Source organism: Haliaeetus leucocephalus, unplaced genomic scaffold, assembly GCF_000737465.1.
Source record: "Haliaeetus leucocephalus isolate CR32 unplaced genomic scaffold, Haliaeetus_leucocephalus-4.0 Scaffold161, whole genome shotgun sequence".
In the NCBI taxonomy this organism is placed as follows: domain Eukaryota; kingdom Metazoa; phylum Chordata; class Aves; order Accipitriformes; family Accipitridae; genus Haliaeetus; species Haliaeetus leucocephalus.
Genome location: NW_010972597.1, coordinates 422306 through 443736, shown reverse-complemented (window position 1 = coordinate 443736; position 21431 = coordinate 422306). Strand labels below are relative to the sequence as shown.

At 40.4% G+C, this 21431-nt stretch overlaps 1 protein-coding gene across 2 annotated transcripts in view; it reads left to right on the top strand.

Annotated features, from left to right (window-relative positions):
* LRP5 (low density lipoprotein receptor-related protein 5) overlaps nt 1-21431 on the top strand; it is a 163910-nt gene that overhangs the window by 45401 nt on the left and 97078 nt on the right. For both annotated transcript variants that reach the window (XM_010562534.1, XM_010562535.1), the window contains 3 exons: nt 6639-6836; nt 11192-11388; nt 13384-13515. In XM_010562534.1, the coding sequence (XP_010560836.1) occupies nt 6643-6836; nt 11192-11388; nt 13384-13515 (523 nt within the window). In that variant the 5' untranslated portion in view covers nt 6639-6642. The remainder of the gene's footprint in view (nt 1-6638; nt 6837-11191; nt 11389-13383; nt 13516-21431) is intronic.

Sequence of the window (21431 nt, the reverse complement as noted above, 5' to 3'; positions counted from 1 at the left end):
CCCACCCCCCCCCCCCCCCCCCCCCCCTGAAATCCTACCAGTGCAGTTTCTTTTTCTCAATATATCAGAGATATTTGCAGTAATACTGCATTCCAAGTTGAAAATTCTCTTTCTAACCTCCCCAAGTAGTGTTGCAAGTATCTCATTGCTGCTGCCCTCCTTCTCTAACTTAATGTGTTTGGAAATCTTCTTGAGTCCCTCTCTCTGAGGATTCTTCAGCTTCATGGTGTCATGTATCCTGACTTTTTGACAAGCTATTGAAGCTGTTTTGAGTGTGTGCTTATTTACCTTTGAGAAATCACTAGGGTGTCTTACTCCCTTCCATATGGGTGAGTAGGGAAAGATGTGATCTTTCTTTGCAAGCACTTCATTGCAATGATATTTGAGCATCCATCAGTTGACAGGCAATTATGTTTTTCCTCTTTGTTCTCAGTTGCCAAATAGCATCCTATTTATATGTGTAATGTATATGTTTTAAAAGAATAAACTTGTCAGAATAAAACACGTAAGAAAACTGTAGTGGAGAAGGGTGGTTCTTGGGGGTTTTGTTTGCTTTGCTTATATACATGTCTTTGAATACAATGTGATTAGTTGTGATGGTTACCTGGTGTGGCATATTTTGGGGTTTGATGTAATGTTTTTTGTCAAGAACATCCAGGTCTCAACGTTCAGTGCTTGAAAAAAACCAAAGAGGTAATTTGAGTAAGTAATTTGCAGCTTAATTCTCTACAAGATAGCCATTCTTTTCCCTTCTGTAAACAATTGGTGCTATTTAATTTCACAGTTGAGTTTTTGTAACTTTAAAGGTGGGATGTGGGAAGTAAGTTTTAAATGTGCAGGAATCTAAACTTTGTAGCAATTTCCTGTAAACTCCTGTTTTGTGCCCTAGGCTCATATAAGTTCAAGAACATTGCTGAAATTGGAGGAGTTTTTGCTGATTTACATCATCTGTACAACTGGCTCCTTTTGTGTAAGCAGGTTATGTAAGATTTGGCAACCATACTGCATTTCAGGAGGTGGAAAAAGCGTTTGGGCAGTGTTGGCTGCTTTTTATTATGTCTGTGATACCTTCCAGCTCCGATGGCTGATGGGCTGCTCTTTGAGGGCATGGCCATGATTTCTAATCTTTGCAAAAATGATGACAAGAGAGGTGAAGCGCCAGGAAATAAGAAATGACCTGCAGCTTTAAAACTGAGGGGAAGTATGGGCTTCATCCTGTTTTTGCTCCCGCACCTGGTTAAAATGAGTTAAGCAGGAGGAAAGAAAAAAAAAAAAAAAAGACTGCTGGAGTGCAGTTTACCAACTTTAAAATCTGATTATTTTTGCAAGGTGGCTTTCAGTCCCATTCTTCTGATAGTACTGAAGCACTATTCAAGCCCTGATTCAATGTGGTAATTAAGTACGTGCCAAAACCCAGTGACTTGCTGACTGCAGTTGAACTGCATTTGTTTAATTGCCTTCTGACTAGAAAGCTTGGTAGCAAAGCTTGCAGCTACTGTGCTTACTAATAAAGCAGTAACTGAATTTTACAAACTCTTTTGAGTCTGGTACTTCTGGCTACTGGATGATAGACTGGATAAACCGTTAGTGGTTGTGTGTTCAGAAGGAAGTATAAATTTACATCTTCTCCCTGATGAAGCTTTGGCTTTTGCTCTGCTTTGTTCCTGCTGGTTTCTTTGGTGTAACAATGTGCAATTCAGTTTAGGGACAGAATTGGTGCAATTGTTGCAAAATTATTATTATGATGTTAATCTCTTCTCCCCCTGCCCCCCCTTCCTTTTTGCCTTGAAAGTCTGGAACTAAAGGTTAAAACCCAGTAAGGGAGAAGACACTTAAGCTTCCTTGAAGAACTGTATAAAGTAACCTGAGAGTTTGTCCCAGGGCTGCTTTTTGTCCAGTGCTTCTCTAGTGCTGTTTGGTTGGGGGTTTTTTAAGAGCATTGGTTTGTGATAGCTGCTTAGCAGCGAATTTTGCTCACAATGGCTTTTTTTTTTTTTTTTTTTTTTTTTAATTTCCCCTACCTAATTGTAGGGTCCAAGGCCCTAATTTGTGAGTGACTTATCTAGGGGTAGTTGGAGAGTAGTGCCTCTTTCTCTGGGGAAGTTTCATAGATGGCTTCAGCTGTGTGGCCGCTGCCTTTATTTCTTCCTTCTGTTTAAGCACCACTGCTGTGGAACCATTGGTTGGACTGATCATTTGCTAAGGTAACTGAAAGTTGGTTTTGGTTTTTTTTTTTCATGTAGGGTGCTAATGTCAGCACCAGGGGTAGGAACCAGGGGAGGAACTGCTCCATTTGGCAGCAACGTGGTTTTAAATAGGCAAATGTAAACCAGAGACTTGCACTCCTGTTGCACGAACAGCTGATCTCTTCTTACAGTGATATCCAAAATCCCACTTCAGGGTCTTGATGTGTTCAGAGACCCCCAAACCAGAGCTGATTTCCTATAATTGATGGCAACTCAGCACCTGCTGCCTGCCAAAAGGGTGGAAACCTGTTGGAAAAGGGGAGGAGGTTAAATGGAGACAAGAATTGCTTTTGCCATTCTCTTGCTTGGCATGCTTTCCTGTGATGGACCCCGGGGGTGCTTTGTAGCCTGTGGGGGGAATGAAACCATTACTTCAGTAGGTGCTTGATTACTGCAAAGACTCGATATATTCTGGAAAGTTCACCAGGAAGATCAGCTTTATGATACTTACAGGATTGCAGAGATAGCCTACAATCAGGATGAGGTGGTAATAATAATCTTATATATGTTGCATTAAAAAAGTCCAACTGGGAGAGAAATGCTTTGAAAGAATGCTGCCTGCATTCAGATTGTTCTACATGCTGTCTAAATGCATTTTCATCCTGCTAGCTTTCCTTTGTGGTACAGTTACTTTGCTAATACTGTGTAGTTTTAGACCTTTGAATGACACAGACATTGGTGAGGATTGAACTTGGTACCTGTTAATGAGTTAAAACCTAGGGATCTCATTTTCCTGTGGCAAATTAATGTGTGAAGTTGAAAGTACTACTTTTGTCCAACAGTGTCTGTGTGGCCAAGGATAAACACACATCACCTATGGAAATAGCCAACAGGTTTTTTTGGGGGGAGAGACTCTTGAGCTGGAGCTCCTTTAATATAGAAAATCTGTGAGGGCCCTTTGGCTTACAGACTTGTTTTTTCCTTTGCTTCATCTGAATGCACTGAGCTTCAGGGCAGGCTGCAATTTTAATGGGAGGTTTGAGGAGAGGAATTTTGCTCAAGGGTAATTTTGGGGATATTTTTTCATTCTTTTTATTTTAACCTACTTTTAAGGTTTAATTGGACTTAGCTAGTTTTGTCTCCTTTGATTTTGCTTTTAAATAACTATCATGGGATTTTTGATTTTGGTCTAAGCTCCTTTTTAGTCTGCGTTTGTACATTTCAATGTATGAGTAAGTGTGAGACTGTCATAGCCATATGATATAAACCAAAGGCACCTTTAATAGGCAGGTTTTTCTTAATTCAACAGTCCATCTTTTTCCATCTTCATTCCTGTAGAGGTGGATCAAGGTGTCCTTTTGTCATGGTTTAAGCCCAGCTGGTAACAAAGCACCATGAAGCTGCTTGCTCACTCCTCCCCACTGGTGGGATGTAGAGGAGAAAACTATAACAAAAAGGTTATGGGTCGAGACAAGGACAGGGAGGGATCACTCACCAGTTATGGTCACGGGCAAAACAGACTGGATTTGGGGGGGAGGGGGAACCCAATTTAACTTGTTACCAATCAAATCAAAGCAAGGATAATGAGAAGTAAACCCCGAATCTTATAACACCTTCCCCCCACCCCTCCCTCCTTCCTGGGCTCAACTCCACTCCTGATTTGTCCCCCTTCTCCCACCAGTGGCACAGGGAGATGGGGAATGGGGGTTGGGGTCGGTTCATCACATGTTGTCTCTGCTGCTTCTTCCTCCTCAGGGGGAGGACTCCTCACTCTTCCCCTGCTCCAGCGTGGGGTCCCTCCCGCAGGAGACAGTTCTCCGTGAACTTCTCTGGCACGGGTCCCTTCCACAGGCTGCAGTCCTTCAGGTACAGGCTGCTGCAGCACAGGTTTTCCCATGGAGTCATGGCCATATTTGAGGGCATCCCCCTGCTCTGGCGTGGGCTCCTCCCCAGGCTGCAGGTGGGCATCTGCTCCCCCGCTCCCCTCCATGGACTGCAGGGGGACAGCCTGCCGTCTCACCAGGGGCTGCAGGGGCATCCCTCCTCCAGCGCACCTCTTCCCCCTCCTTCTTCACTGACCTTGCTGTCTGCACGGGGCTTTCTCTCACACCCCACTGCCCTCCTCCACTGCAGGTTTCCCCTTCTTAACATAGAGGCACTACCACTGTTGCTGATGGGCTCAGCCTTGGAGAAGCTTCTAGCAGCTTCTCACAGGAGCTACCCCTGTAGCCCCCTCCCCCACTACCAAAACCTTGCCACACAAACCCAAAACACCTTTGAATACTTCAAGGTTGTGCAGGTGAGCCAGATCAGAGAACTGATTTGGCCTGACCAAAAGTGAGTATTTGGACGGATCAGTTCCACAGTCTGATTCACCAGCTGTTTGTGTAGACAGTTTCTTTTATGTCTGCTTTTCTCTGGCTTCCATTGTTTCTCAGTAGCTGCTTCCCCACACAGTTTGAGCTGCCACAAATTACAGCCTGACTTGTTGAGGAAAACCAAAATGAGTGGCAATTTACATTCATAGGTTGTCCTATGAAATGGGGCAGTTCAGCTACTGCTGCCACTTCTTCAGGAGCAGTCACTCTGTCCTGGCTGCTGGAGTTGAGATGTTTTGGGGAAGGCATCTGGGGACATGAGTCCGCTGCAGCCACTCTGAGGTGAGCTGTCTCAGAAGCCTGAGGACTCATCTGAATGGAAGCTTTACCATTTCAACTAGAAATTCCTTGTTTTACCCTCCCATGCTCAAGTGTATGTGTATTGTGAGACAGGTGAGTAATTTCTACCTGTCTGTGTGTATCTGTATTTTTATCTATATTCCCCTCTTCAGTAGGATACACATGCTAACGATTAGGTATGCTGCTGTGATCAGAACGGTCTAAATAGGTGCTGTGACTGCGCTGGAACTGGAGGTACAGCTGAATTGGGGTGCGGTATGTACATGGAGAGCATAGCATTTTAAGCCTAAATGAGTTGTGAGGGATGTGTGCTGGGGATAACTGTACAGCTGCTTGTTCCTCCTTGGCTGAAGTGTTGGCCCCAGCTGCACGTGAAGCAGCTACAGAGCTACTGCAGTTTACAGGAGCAGCTTTTGTTGCGAAGGGGAGAACATCCTGCTGAGAAACATGACAGCAATTACAAATGTAGTCCCCTCTTTGTTCCCAAAGTGGACGGCATTCTTTCGTAAAAGAAACCATGAAGCTTTTTTCCTCCATGTGTGTTCACAGTGCACATTCATTTACTTCCTTTGTGGTTTCTAGCATGGTTGCATAGCCAGTGCTGTCTTCTGCAGGGGATTTGAGGGTCTGGGATAATCCAGGTTATGAAAAGTCTGGCTAAGCGTGGGCTCTGCAAGACTGAATAGATGCCTCTTTACCGTGCTTTTCTGGAGCTACAGTGGTAGCAGGACTTGGCTTAGATGTAGCTTGGTGCACTTACCCAGCTGATGCCCATCCGGCACCATTGTTGATCTACTATAGCGCGATGAACTGGAGTGGTGAAGAGTCCAGTCAGTGCACAGACACCTAATTTTGTTTGAGGGCTCACTCGGGTCAAAGGCTTTCTGACACAGGCCCTGCCAGAAGTGACTGTATTGGCAATATTGTTTCTCTGACTGGCCTGAGGTAGCTATGCAAGGGGTCAGCTGTGTTGTGTTTGCACCCCTGGCATGCCAAATTTGCAACCTGGATATATTATGCTGAGTAATGTTTGCCAGCTGGGAACTGACTGGCCTCTTCTGATCAGACAATTTCTCTCCTAACTGTACAGTCTCAACTTTTCAGTCAGACATTGCGTGATTTGCCACATTTTGATCTGGTCCTTTCCAATTGATAAGTGCTGTTAGTGTCTCTATTCAGGCTACTTAAATTGCCCATAGGAGAACTGGGACATGGATGGGAGGGGGAAGAAAGCACCCCAAAATTTAATCTAATGTCATTCTAAGTCTGCATGGAATCATGATTTATTTGTTGACAGAAACAAATTTCAGGGCACTTGATTTATTTTATTCTTTTCTGTGTACAGACTTGCAAAAGGAAGCTTGGCTATGGTCATTGCCTGCTTGGATAGGTAATTAGTTGCTTCGGAATGTGATTTAGGATATTAATGTGTAATAGCTGGCCATGCAAGGATGATACTCGGTTGTAAATGCTTATAACAATCAGGTGCTGCCCAACATTGAAAGAGAATGGTAATACATTACGCAGAGGCAATGCTTGTGAGAGATGCTCTCATGAAGGACTTTTTTTGCACCCTCTGAAACTGTGGTTTGATTCACGTCAACAAGTATGTTAATAAGTATGTTAAAGTTTTGGGGATATACATTTGTGTATATACACCACTCTATGTATATACACTTATAGGCTTTGCAAAGAGCTGCCATCCCTTCTGTTCCTAAAGCTAACCAGCATTTATTGTGATTTAATTTGTGTGCACCTCTGCTTTCTTTTTCAGATACATGTATTGGACTGACTGGGGTGAAACACCTAGAATAGAACGGGCAGGAATGGACAGCAGCACACGAAAAATAATTGTTGATTCAGATATTTATTGGCCAAATGGACTCACAATAGATCTTGATGAGCAGAAACTTTATTGGGCTGATGCAAAACTGAGTTTCATTCATAGGGCAAATCTGGATGGTTCCTTTAGGTAAGTTTCCTTTAGAAAATAATATGGTGTAAGTTATTTCTTACTTCCTGCATTTATTTTGAACTAAGGCGGGTTTTTTTCAGTAATCTAGAATAATGCCAATACCTTAGTGTTCTTTTTAAATGCAGTTGCTAATAGCCTTGCAAAAAGTAAAATAGCCTCACAGACTATAAAACTGGTTCTAAAAGTAAGACTATTTGTATCAGTATTTCACTATAGACTGTTCATAGCCTTCTTGTACAACAGGATTTTTCATTTTTAGGCTTATATTGAAAATAGTTGGAGATGCTTATCATTGGCCCTAGGCAATCTAACATTTAACTAATGACTGGGATTTTGCAGTATTGTTACTGTATTTTCTTTCAGCAGGAAATACACATTGAGACACACTTGTCCTTGGCACCATCCAAACATGTCCTTTGTGGCATGCCTATAAATTAACCAACTTCACCTTATTTCAGGTGCCAAGCATGCAGGAAGCAGATTTTCTTAAAGCCTGATAGAAAGCACAGTATGGAAGTTTTGGTTGGTGGCTGCTGTCTAAGCGTGCTGTTGAGTTCTGGCTTTTGTAGGCGCAGACAGGGCAGACCTAGGTGTTTGAGACTGCACTTTGAATTCTATGCAGTGTTCAATGGGCAGGTTGTATTGGTCCTGAAGGGCGAGTGTCATCTGCCAGTGAAATGTCCTGCCGACAAGGCAAGTCTCTGCATTCTGGTCTGGCTTTGGTCTTCAGATAGTTTAAAATGATGTTTTCATTTTCATAATTTCATAACATTTTACATGTCTGTGTTATGAAGTCATTCTGCTTTGGTAAAAAGTTGAAGGAGTTTTATTTTATGTATATCTGTGTAATAGAATAGTATGCCTCCCCCCCAAAACCACTGCATTTTCCATGGTGTTTTCCAATTTTTTTACTGTGGTGCATCCTGTGCCTGATTTTCACACTCCTAAAAGAGGAATAACAATATTGACGTCCTTTATAAAACACTCTTAAGTTCTTTGAGAGCGCTATGTAAGAGCTAGATAATGGTGGCATTGTAGTACATGACAAGTACTGACTGACAGTCAGAAGTATAGGCAAGGGAAGAGGCCTTTATGGAAGGGAGTGGTAACTCAAAGGCTAGGTGCAGGTTCATAGACAGAAAGAAAATGGTCTCTCAAAATTCAAATTCTAAGAGAGATTTTCATACAATACAAGGTGAATATGTATCTCTGATTTGGGTGAGTGGCAGAGGGTAAGGTTTCCAGACTGATTCTGCAGTTATCATGCACATACAAATTGTATAAACTTTACTTGCCTGTCTGTGTAAAAACTTTAAGTTGTAATTGGTAAGTAAAATTTATTTTGCTCATTTTAGGGTAGAGAAAGGCCACCTGAAAGGGAGCAAGCCTTTGAATAGACTAATTCCACCAATCTGTCCAAATTACTTTGTGATAGATTAGTGCATGTGCCCCACCTCCCAAGCAGTTTTCCATTGAACCATAAATGAAACAGTATGTTAGGAAAAATTAATGTATTTTGCATTAAAAAATATAATTAGCTCACTGGTGTACACTTCTTACATATTTTACTCAACTGGAATAAATGAGGTTAGTGGAGTTAATGAGTCCAATTGCTGCTGGAGGGTGTAAATGCACACTTGAGGTCAGGATATGCCTGTGCAGGATGCATTCTGGAAATTCCTTGTGTCTAACTGCATGTGGACTTTTAGGTGTTGTCCAATATAATAGCTTGATGTCATTTAGCTGTGTATATTTTATATTGTTACCATATCATAAAACTTCCTTCCTAAAATGTTATGCATATTAATAAAATTCCATGAATATTGATCTTAATTTAAACTCTTTTAAAATGAAATTTTTATTTATTCTTTTTTCCCTTCCACTGATCAATATTGAAACAGACGTCTGTGAAGTTGGGACTCTTAGGTTCTGGTGTCAAGGCAGACTTCAATAATGGTTCAAACTAGTTGATAACTTTGGAGGTTGCTTCTGTTCCTTAAATATAGAGCAAAATAAGTTTCACCCAGACTTGTCAATAAAGAAATCTTATGGTGTTTCACATGCTTCTACCCCTCCCGTCCCAGAATTGTTTCAGAATTCAAATAAAAAGGAAATTTGCATTCTGCATGGTGGATTAAAGTTACCAGAGCAATCTTCCTGTTGCATCTTGGCAAGCTTCAGTTTGCAAGCACATCGGCTGGAACTGTTTCAAGGGATGTAATTACAGGAGAAGGGGAGACTTGATATCTAAGAATGATGGAAATAGGGGCAATATATAATGGAAAACAGCTGCTACGATACTAGAATACAGCCACTGCTGTTATTAGTAAAAAAGCGACAGCAACGGTGAGAGTGGAAAGAGAAAGTGAAATCAGTATTTCTATTTATTCTGTCATGTTTTATGGTGAGAGAAGTAGTAATGATAATTTGAAAGACAGAAATTTTAGAGCAGTTTCAATTTTATTCTTTCTGTTCTAGAGAAAATAATTTTGTTTTCTTTTTTTCCACATTTTCTCCTTTGTACATGTGTATGTAGATACTTGTTTGTATGTGTCGGTCTGTTTTAAACTTGTCCATGTCTGAATACATATGAAGAATTTTGGGGGCACTTTTTATATTCTGCCTTTCCCCCTCAGGAAACACAAACAGTACCTATGCTGCTCAAAATGAAACAGAATCCTTCCGTGCCAAATGTTAGCTGTTTTTTGGTTTTTTTTTTTTCTGTAATCTCTTCAATGGTAACAATTTAAATGCAGATGTGAATCTAGGTATAAGAAAAATGTTCCTCTTTCCTTCAAGATGATGCTGAGACTTCAGCTTTTTCAAAGCTGTGTGATAGAAAATTTTGAATACTGGTTTGCTGTGTTAGAACACTGGTTTGGAAGGTGTATGTTTGTGCACACATAAAATGCATGAATTTTGTGAAAATGGAGTTCATATTGTTTTGACTGAGGAATTGTTAAGTATGTTTTCACTGGCTTAGTAAATGTCCCCCAAACTACTGAATCTAATTTATACAAATTTATTGCAATGTGTGTAAATTTGGAGATCCCGTGAGTTTAGAAGACATGTTGGGATAGAGTTAATGTTCTTTCTAGTAGCTGGTATAGTGCTGTGTTTTGGATTTAGGATGAGAAGAATGTTGGTAACACACTGGTGTTTTCAGTTGTTGCTAAGTAGTGTTTAGTCTAAAGTCAAGGATTTTTCAGCTTCTTATGCCCAGTCAGCAAGAAAGCTGGAGGGGCACAAGAAGTTGGCACAGGACACAGCCAGGGCAGCTGACCCAAACTGGCCAACGGGGTATTCCATACCATGCGACGTCACATCTAGTATATAAACTGGGGAGAGTTGGCCTGGACTGGGGGCGTATCGCTGCTGAGGGACTAACTGGGCATCAGTCAGTGAGTAGTGAGCAAATGCATTGTGCATCACTTGTTTTGTGTATTTCAATTCTTTTATTTTTATTATTATTGTTATCACTGTTATTATCTTTTTCCTTTCTGTCCTATTCAACTGTCTTTATCTGAACCCATGAGTTTTAAATTTTCCTGACTCTCTCCCCCGTCCCACTGGGTTGGGGGGCAGTGGGCGAGCGGCTGCATAGCGCTTAGTTGCTGGCTGGGGTTTAACCATGACAGTTGGAAATGTCATGCGTTTTCTGGCTTTCAGTTCAGCTAATAACCAATGTGAAAATATATGCATCCCCAGAAGAGGTGTGGCTGAATGAGGTCATTGAAAAACATCTGAAATGTTTCTGATTTATATTAATTATAAATATTTAGTCTTAGAAAAAATATAACTAAGCCTTGCTCTACATTTGAAAAGATAATGTGAAATACATTTGTTTCTGCAGCTGACCAAGTTAAGAGAAGTAATTTAAAGAGACTCTTGGGTCGTTTCTTCCTTTTCCTGCTACAAGAAAGGACTGAGTGCAACTCAAGTCCTGGGCAAAGATGTCGTATATTGCATAGGGGGACAAAAAGAGTAATGCTTTGATTGGAGGTGCCCTCTTTGGACCTGTGTTTCCTCCAAAAGGCAAGTGTGTTTGGGTATCTGCACAACCCTTTTAAGGAACTTCAGTGTGGCCTTTCAGAGGTCAGTGTGGAGCTGAATTAGATACCGTGTCACTATGAAACCCAGTATATTTGTGTGCTTATTGCTATGAAGGGGCAAAGCCTTGTTTTACATTCTTCAGTCTGATTATCACTTTTACCACCGGGTGAATCTCTCAGTCCAGTGAATTCATTAAAAGAAGACAATTCCTATATAAGTTTTTACAAAACCAGATTTTTTTCTGCATGGTAACAAGTGGAAGCAATGCATTTTTAATCCTTGCTCTTTCTTTCATCTAGGCAAAAGGTTGTTGAAGGTAGTCTTACTCATCCCTTTGCACTGACGTTGTCTGGAGACACTTTGTATTGGACAGACTGGCAAACGCGCTCCATTCATGCCTGTAACAAAAGGACAGGAGAGAAAAGGAGAGAAATATTGTCCGCCCTATATTCACCGATGGACATCCAGGTCTTAAGTCCAGACCGGCAGCCATACTGTATGTTTTACTTTTCCCTGAAACTTTTTGCATGACTGTTACTTATCTATCAGGAAAAACGTTAATCATAAAAGTGGTTTAGTGTGAAGCTGTAGGGTTGTGAACACTTGTCAGGAGATTTGTTGCTAAAGGTATAAGTACCCAAATCCTGCACCTTTCTTTGAAAATTCCAGCCTGAATTGCTACGAGCTCAGTTATCATTCCAGTTGGTAACAAAATCCAAAATCCAGTGGAGTACTTCGGTGACATCTTTTGATTTGGAATATCTGAATGAGAATGATAAAGACTCACCTGGCATGTGTTTAACACCATTATTTTAAACACAACTGAAAAAAATGTTTACCATTACTTTTTTTTTTTAGTAAGTAGAATTACCACGAAATATGTAATGTTCAGGTACTTGCAAGTCTGTTTTTTGCAGTCTAGACTTGATCATGTTTATCTTCAATATGTAACAAATAGTTTATGAATGCTTTGGTATGGAAGGGATTTAGTTCTGAGCTTTTGTAATAAAACATATTTGTGCCTCTATTTTTTCCTTTATGTATGATCCTACTTCAAAGGAAGGCAGGTGTAAAGAATTAAGAGTTGAATGAGGCTGCATATATTTTGTATATGCCTGTGATTCCATATGGTGGTTGGTCTAGGGTTTTTTTAGGATTGTGGGAATGGGACTTAAAAGCAATGGCGTGGAAACGTATATAATTGAGTAGCTATGGGAAAAATCATCTCTTGCCTAGGGGAGATACTCTTGCCATTTGGATTGGCTTCTTTATTTACACCAACTGTAAAGTTTGCTTCCCCAAAGATAATGTTTGTCATTCCAGTAAAGTTTATAGGATGTCAGTAAACAGGCTAGAAAGTAAGTAAAAGGAGTTTGGAGATCATTTTGGTGATGGAACACATTTTCATTGAGGTTGTCGGGTATGCACAGCACCCTAGTTTATCTCACAGCTCCAGATAAGAGTTTGTCTATGCTGAATTCTTGTCATTGCTTTTAGCTCAGGGAATGTCCCAGCCTTGGGTCATAGTATTTCTGGGCCAGTCACAAAGAAAATACAGCACGTAGGGAAATAGCATATGCTGAAAGTAGCTCAGATGCCAATGACTTCATTAAGATCAGGCTTGGATTCCTTCCTCTCCCTTTTTTACCTCTTTTTGACTGTCAGTGGAAGCAACACAAGCCAAATTTTCTGGTTTTATATTAAAGCAGTTCAGATGCTTATTCAAACTAGGATTGATTTTGGAGACATCTTGCACGACTTGCAATATTTCATTTATTTTTTTTTAATAGCTAGCAATATTCTCCATAATTATGATTTATGGTTACAGTTCCATCTTTTGCTGGCACTTTTTTTCCCATGTATATGAGATAGGTGCGTGCAGTTGTCGCGTGTCTGTCCCATCCTGTCATCATCCCCTCCCTTTTTTCTTTTTTTTTTTTTTGTTTGTTTGTTTTGTTTTGTTTGTTTTTTTCATTTTCAAGATTGCTGACTTTACATGTTGCTCCTCTGGATTTCCTGGTGATTCAGGGATATGTCTGGCTGTGAAAGCTTTCCAGTAGGAAAAGATGTTTCCAACACACAACGCTACTGTAATGTAGGAATTGTACAAATTGTTATGTTTTGCTTTCTTTCATAGATCTGGTTACCCCCCCACCATCACCATCCTCCAAGCCCTGTTTTCTATTTTCATGATGCTTGGCAGACCTGACATCCGCAAAGTAACTGATGTCCAAAGCTCTTAGCTGTGTTCAGCTTTAGAAACATTGAAAGAACTGTATAGTGGGAATGTGCTGAGCTGTCAGCTCTTTCAAAATCAGCGTTTGTGTGCATCTCAATTTAGATGCCCCTAGAAGCAAGGTGCTGGGGAGGGGGGAATCAAACACTTTTATTTTGTGGTTCCTCCGTCTTTTAGCACTAAAGCTTGTGCCAGTCATTTGGGATCTATAATTTCTTCCTCATGGAGAAAATAAATCTGTTTGGTTTCTTGAAGTTCACACTCCATGTGAAGAAAACAACGGTGGTTGCTCCCATCTGTGCCTGCTGTCTCCAAGAGACCCCTTCTACAGCTGTGCCTGTCCCACTGGTGTGCAGCTAGAAGATGATGGCAGGACATGCAAATCAGGTAGGAGCTTGGCTTTTCTACAGTGACAGTGTTGAGTTGGTTTGGGTTTGCTGCTTAGAAGCTGAGCCTTGAAAAAGTGAGTTGAGAGGAACTGCCTGACACTGAAATGTAACCCATGTCCTGATGAAGATGGCAGAGATTTTACACTCAAATCTCCTGCCAGGCTACCATAGACGGTGATTTTTATGAACTAAAGTAATCCTTTGCATCAGAAATTGGAGAATTTGGCTGTAATTTATTTTGTGTCTTTTGACTGTATTTTGTGTTCCCAGTTCCCTGTAGGAATGAAGTAGTATGTGACCGCATTGTGGAATTTTATTAGAAGTAAGCTATTGTAGGACATCTTTCCATTTAGACAATAGACCATGGACAGACTTCTGCTCCCTTCCATTTATTGTCCAGTAGTGGTCAATGATGCAGTACTGGTGGCCGAGTTATTTCCCTCCAGTTCCATCTTAAAGTTAGCAATATGCTTGAGACATGTTCTGCACACAGATGTGCCAAAAATTTGTCCACGTGCCCATGTAGTATTTTAGAGATAAACCAGTGAGTTGCCCCTGCTTCGATTAGTTTTATAATGAAATAATTTGTACTGAAAAATTCAAAATTAAGATGTAAACTAAAATACTGTTTTTCTAGTTCTGAAGATTAATCAACCCTCTGTTTCCCTTTGGGCTGCTCTGTGGGAAGGATTTATGAGAAAATTGCACTGGGAATTTTTTCTTCCTGGGTCTAGTTTGTGTTTTAATTGAGAAGTGTAACTAGATGCATATTTTGTATCCTTAAGTTGAATAAGTCTAGTGGTATATTTTGAAAGCTTGGTTTTATCATTGACCAGGAAGCCTCTTTTAAAAATGCATCTTACAAAAACAGGCAATTAACACCGATACGGCAGTAGGACATTAGGAGGCAAGGTTTTGGAGAATGTTCTGCCAACAGACTAAAAGACACTCTGCTGCCTGTCTCTGATGCGTTTTCAATGAGTCTAGTCAGAGAGTATAGTCTTTTTCTGATGTGGCTTGATTCCTCAGACTACTAACGCAAGCATAATAGATTCCTTTCATTTGTGAACTTGAAGCAGAATTTGAACACTGAACCTCCAGGGTTTAAGGGCCAGCTTTATTAGCTCATCCTGCTGCAATTGAAAGGCTTATAAGGTAGTTTTTGCAGCTGCTGAAAGACCTTTCCTCTTTCCTCCTTCCAGCTTTGGAAAGTTTCCCTTTCACAGCTTTTAAAAAAACATTGCTGAATGCTCAGGACAACCTTTTTAGACATTCATATTGACCTTAAGTTTCTGGCAGTGGGAATGAAGGTCAGCCTGCTTTTGGTGTGTTGGCGGATAGCACAAGCAGGAGTGACTGCTTATACTGTGCTTTCACCTTTCCATTGTCAGGCCAGACAATCTGTCAAGGGTGTTCAGTCAAAGGAGGGCAAAAAACTGGAATGGGAACAGGAAATCTGGTTTTGCATAAGAATGTGCCCTTTTGGTTCAGTTTTATGGATTATTTCTTTCCCAAGCTCCACATCTTTTGCTGTCCTGTCTGCCTTATGCCAACATCCATGTGCTTCTCTTTCCCCTCTTATTAATTAACTCCTTGGTTACAAGGAACTGACTTTTTGTTCTCTGCACAAGTCCTTTGTAGTAAAGTTGTATCAGGAACTATGGAAGCAACAGTGTTGACCACCTCTCCATTTTGTTCCCTATTGGCTTGGGCAAAAGTGCAAAAGTATAAAGTCACTTGGGTATATCAGCTGCTTTGACATTAGGCTTTTAAGTGAATTACACAAATGCTACTGGGGATTTGTCTGCACAAGGAAAAAGGCATTCTGTTCTCAAAGTCTGTGTCCACATGGGGAGTTTATTGGTGCAAGTATAACTATGTAATGTTACTATATAGCTCTGTCAGAAAGTATTCTTGTGCAGAAAAGCCCTGAGACTCTTAGGCGATTTCAGCTCTCTTGGATATTGAAGAACACATCTGTTGGTAATGTTCAGGTATGAGAGCTCTGTAGCTCTTTACAAAGAGTGTTCAATGGTAATGGGCCTAGGTAATTAAGAAAATATGAATTCAAGGACAGACTGTGCCACTATTTGCTTTGCTGTGGGTTGTGTCCGTATGCATTGAAACTCTGGATTTTTACACTTTTTCTAAACATATAACTGTTCATATGCTGAAACTATAAGGATTGTGTCTGTGTTAAAAGAATAATTCATTATTTTGTAGTTTTGGCTTTTAGTGTTGATTCATTCTAGCTTTCTCTCTGGTTCTAAACAGTTGCTCTGAGTAAATAAAAAAAATTAGCTCTACAGTAGATATCCATCACTAATAATTGATATTAAATATAAGGATAGATTGCAACTGGCATCAAGTATAAGTTCCTCTCTGGGAATGTGTATTGGTTTTGTGCAGGTAGATGTTTTGTGTTGCTTTCCTCCAGATGTGTGATATTAAGTCTGTTTTCCTCTGTTGACTGTGAAAATGCTCTGGACTTGCTTGAAGTTCCCGTATCAACAAAGAGAGGGGTTATAAGTTTGGAAAGTAAATGTACTCTTAGCAAAGTGAGCATTCAAGCTATGATCTTTGGAATTGCTTAAGAAGTTGTGTTGGACCACTGCTGTCTTGGTGGATGTGTCCAAATACACGATTTTAGATAGGTATCTGAACCCAATCTTGCCTATGTAGAAGATAATGAAGTCACGGCTTGTAATGCCCATCAGAGGCTGACGGCTCTAGTCTGAAGTGCCTGTGGAGGGTAGCCTAGTCAGTAATAGCTCTTAGTACCTCGTAACTTCCAGGAGTGACTGACCACTGAAATTCCATGTTTCAAAACAGAGCTTCAGTTCTTAGACCAGGTGGCTTTCTTGATTTGTGTTTGTTTTTTGTATTTGTTTGTTGTTGTTTTTTTTTTTTAATTTGCTTTTTTTGTTTGAAAGTCTTCTCTAAGCCTGCTTGAGCAAAGGTGCGAAGGTTTGGTTGCAGTCATTTAAAAGGGATGTGTAATTCTTCCCAATTAGCTCTTTATTCATGCACTCATAAAATTGTAAGCCAGTTTTAGTTAATCTTCAGTTTCTTGCTTTAGATGCTTTCTGATGCAAATAATCAAAGTCTTAAGACCAAAGTAAAAATTATGTGTGTTCTGTGCATATTTTGAGAGAAGCAAAGTTTGATATGATCAGCAATGGACAAGCAAATAGGCCAGTTTAGCAAGCAGAGCAGAAGCATGGACCTTCTTTCAGTCATCTTGCTGACTTAGGGCTATCCTGAGGCTTTTCTTTCTTTCTTTCTTTAAGGATCACATTTATCATTTTATGAACAGAATTACTTTGATTCATGAGTCTTTTGTTTGTCTGTGAGGGCTCCTTTCAGGCAGCTGTTCTTTCTCCTTCTGTCCTGAGGTTCCCTTCCTAGGATTTAGTGAGTTCTGTTATTGGGCTAGTAGTAGTTTCAAGTGTTGTGAGAAAGACAGATGTATTAGTGGCTAGTGTCATGTCTCCAACAGTAAACCATTTGAACCTTTCTTACCTTGCAGGGCAGAGTCTTCAGGTGATAGCTGCATGCCAGCTCCTTTGAGCAGCTTCACCTTCCTCGTGCTTCTCATTCTTGCTTTCTTTGGTATGCAGTGAATGACATGAATTTATCCATTTCTGACTACAGCTCTGGTGCACCTTTGGTATAATTTGCACTACTTAGTGTGAATATTTCCAGGCAAAATGGAGCCAGAATCTTTCCATCCTGTTCCGCTTTCATGGAGCGGGTTTGCTTTGCTCTGCTAGGTGGAGGTACTGTCTCAAAATGTTGGATGACTCCCCCTGCTTTTTCCTTTCCTCTTTGACTTGACCGTGTGGTTCAGTTTAATCACATTCACGCAAGTCTAGAGGTTTGTTGTGTATCTTGTCAACAAATTGTGATTAAACCCTGATCCCAGTCTTTTGTACAACAGCTATCTGTATGCATCCTTCCAAGATTGAGCCGGTTTCTGTAAACAGCGTTCAGTAGCCTGTTTCTCTTATGTTTCTGCAAAAGATATAATTTCTTTCTGCTGTATTCAGTGTTGCTGGCATACAGCTATTGCTGCAGGCCTTCTAAGAGAATGTCAAAAGCCTCAATCTTTTTTCTTAGAAGTCAATATATTTCCCTGTAAGTGGTCACTCTGTCTTCCTAAATGCCCTCTGCCTGTTAATGTTTTATTCCCAAAGGATCTTACTCTCATTGCACATCCTTTTCTAATATCATGATACCAAGTCAGTCAATTGTATATGAACTAAAATTAATTTGACAGACTTTTCAAACTGGTCATCCATGCCTGATACCACAAAACATTTTGAGTGAAAGCTCAACTACTCCCCACCTTGCCCTCCCAATTTTTTACTGGCTTGGCTCTATGGCTATGGAGCTGTAATAAGTAGGATAAACTAGGACTTCAGCCAATGTTCTTTTTTATTGTATATTTTTTAACTTCAGCTAGAGCATTCAGAGCCATACAATGTCAGAATTAGTCCAGATCCATGCAGCTTCTGGAAGCTGTGTACCCCAAGATTTAAAAAACTATTTTCCAGTTTTATTTTCGTTTTGCATTAAATGTGTAATGTTTTGCTGCAGTATATTGTCCTGGTTTCAGCTGGGATAGAGTTAATTTTCTTTCTAGTAGCTGGTATAGTGTTACATTTTGGATTTAGTAGGAGAATAAGGTTGGTAACACACTGATGTTTTCAGTTGTTGCTAAGTGGTGTTTAATCTAAAGTCAAGGATTTTTCAGCTTCTCGTGCCCTGCCAGCAAGAAGGCTGGAGGGGCACAAGAAGTTGGGAGGGGACACAGCCAGGACAGCTGACCCAAACCGGCCAGTGGAGTATTCCATACCATGTGACATCATGCCCAGTATATAAACTGGGGGGAGTTGGCCAGGAGGGGCGTATCACTGCTGAGGGACTAACTGGGCGTCAGTCAGTGAGTAGTGAGCAAATGCATTGTGCATCACTTGTTTTGTATATTCTAATTATTTTTATTATTATTATTGTTTATTATTAATTTTTTTCCTTTCTGTCCTATTAAACTGTCTTTATCTGAACCCATGAGTTCTACTTTTTTTTTATTCTCTCCCCATCCCACTGGGTGGGGGGAATGAGCGAGCGGCTGCATGGTGCTTAGTTGCTAACTGGGATTAAACCATGATGATGTGGATAAAATATTTCAGTAAAAGCTACAGAATTTTACTCTAGTTGTTAACACAACTTCATTGCAGCAATTTTACTTGGCCTAGGCATCATTAGGTTTTGATCCATTTAACTAAAATTGCTGCACTGATTTTGGCTGGGATGGAGTTAATTTTCTTCATAGCAGTTTGTACGGTGCTCTGTTTTGGATTTGTGACCAAAACAGTGTGGATAACACAGGGATTTTTTAGCAAGTGCTGCACAGTGCTTGCACAGTGTCAAGGCTTCTGTTTCTCACCCTGCCCTGCCAGTGAGCAGGCTGGGGGTGCACCAGAAGTCGGGAGGGGACACAGCCGGGACAGCTGACCCCAACTGACTAAAGGGATATTCCATACCATACAGCATCATGCTCAGCACTAAAAGCTGGGGTAAAGAAGGAGGAAGGGGGGACATTTGGAGTTATGGCATTTGTCTTCCCAAGTCACTGTTAGGTGTGACAGAGCCCTGCTTTCCTGGAATCAGCTGAACATCTGCCTGCCCATGGGAAGCGGTGAATGAATTCCTTATGTTGCTTTGCTTGTGTGCACGGCTTTTGCTTTACCTATTAAAGCGTCTTTATCTCAGCCCATGAGTTTTCTCACTTTTATGCTTCCCATTCTCTCCCCACCCTACTGCAGGGTGCCAGTGAGCAGCTAGGTGGGGCTGAGCTGCCCACCGGGGTTAACCCATAACAACTGTGCAAACAGTAGCTGTGTTTTCTTTATCTTCTCTGGAGTTTGGAGGGGAAGCTATTAATTTCTGTAAAGTCTTCCTGTTAATTTTCCCTGATGTATTTTTATACTCTCTAATATGATGGAAGTTCCCTGATGATATTTTATCTGCTCATTCTGTGCTGGGTGATTTCTGTGCTTCCTGTGCAACCTGTGGCATATGTACTTTTAATAAATCAAACATTCCTGAGTGTTATACACACTTGTTATATCTAAATTCTTCTCCAACCAAATTTAAGTCTCTCTTAAGAGGAATCTTTTTGTGCTTGCTTCCACAAGAGAACCCCAATCCTTTCTGTGTGTTTCTGTAGGCATTGTTTACACTGAAGTCTCTTGGAGATTTAATTTTGCACTGATTTATTTTCTTTCCATTTGTGTTGAAAAGATGATGAGTCTGTTCCCTTTCTTGTACTTCAAAGCGAGATGAGAGACCTGTTGGTAAGAAGGCATATGGGTGGTTGAGGTATTGGTGTATTTGCATGCCATGCAAACAACGGATAGCAAATGTGACATCAAGTGCAACCTAAACAAGTATTTGGCAGGGGTAAGCATTTAGTGGCCGAGCCATCAGTCTTTCATCATAGCTGGACTACTCCTATCTTCTAGTGCTAAATCCAGGCTCTGATCTTTAACACCAGTAAAAGCTTGATGTCCATCTATATGAGATATCCCTTCTCTGTCCATGACCTCCAAGTTTGTCATACTCTCAGAGAAATGCTCTTGGTGCACAAAGGAGCGATGCCTGGATCTCAGGGCAGTGCTGAGTCAAGTATGTTCCTTTAATATGCTGAGCATTGCTCAGCGTAGATCTAAGTCAAGGAGCATCTGGACAACGCTCTTAGTCACATGGTTTAGTTTTCGGTAGTCCTGCAAGGAATAGGGATTTGGCCTCGATGATCCTTATGGGTCCCTTCCAACTCGAGACATTCTATGATTCTAAGGAGACTGAGCAAAACCATCTCCAGCAAGGGCTATAAAAACATAAATGATTTTCTGCAGTAACTGAAGACAAGGAATTTGGCTGCAAAAGCAACAATATAGTAATGGTACCTTAGCTTCTGCTTACCTTGTTATTATTACCGAACTAGGAAAAAGTAAATGACTATATACTGTAGATGGCTTTGTGAGCTTGATGCTGTACTTATAATGCTTGATAGTAGATTACTTCTATCAGGGATCTTTTCCTAAATGCTGTGTAAAAAAGTTCAGCTGGTTAATATGTTAAGGATCAATGTCCAGGATTACATTTACTCCTACCTAGTGAGTTGCTTTAAGATTTGATAAAGGGGAAGTAAAGAGCAGAAATAAAGGAAATTTGGTTATTTGCATCCCTGTAAAGAGCAGGACCTATTAGATACTGCAGCTGAATACAGATACAGAAAATCCTCTGGTACAATGGCAAGTGCCTGCTTGGTCCTCTACATGGATAGATGATACTATTTCGGTTGTTAACGCATCTTTTTTTTTTTTTTTCTATGACTTTTGCTTCTTTCTGGTTTCCTCTTCTCAGGTGCTTTTATATATACTTATACATAAACATGAGATTTTTAAAAAAACCTTTCAAGTTTAAATTTCTAATTCTTAAGCTAGAGGTAATCTTAAGGTGAGTTGATAAGTTGAATAAAGTACACTGAAAAATGATTTTTCCATTTCATGATGGTAGTGAAAACTGGCCCTACTGAGATCACAGGAAAGTTCCCATAAGTTTCCCTGGGACCAAGGATTGCATCCAAGATCCTCTCTGGATATTTTTTGATGCCCTTTAATAACCCTAAAGTGTTTGTTGTTGTTATTTTATATTTTAAATTCTTTACATCACCTGGAACAAAGGACCATTAGCTTTATTGTGTTGCGGTAAATTGGCATACAAGTTAGGGTATGAATGTTTTAAAAAAAAAAAAATTTAAAAAAATATATACACACTCGGTGTGTGCTATAAATGCTCAATTGCAGGAACTTTTAGTGTCTGTATGCCACAGGTTACCCATGAATG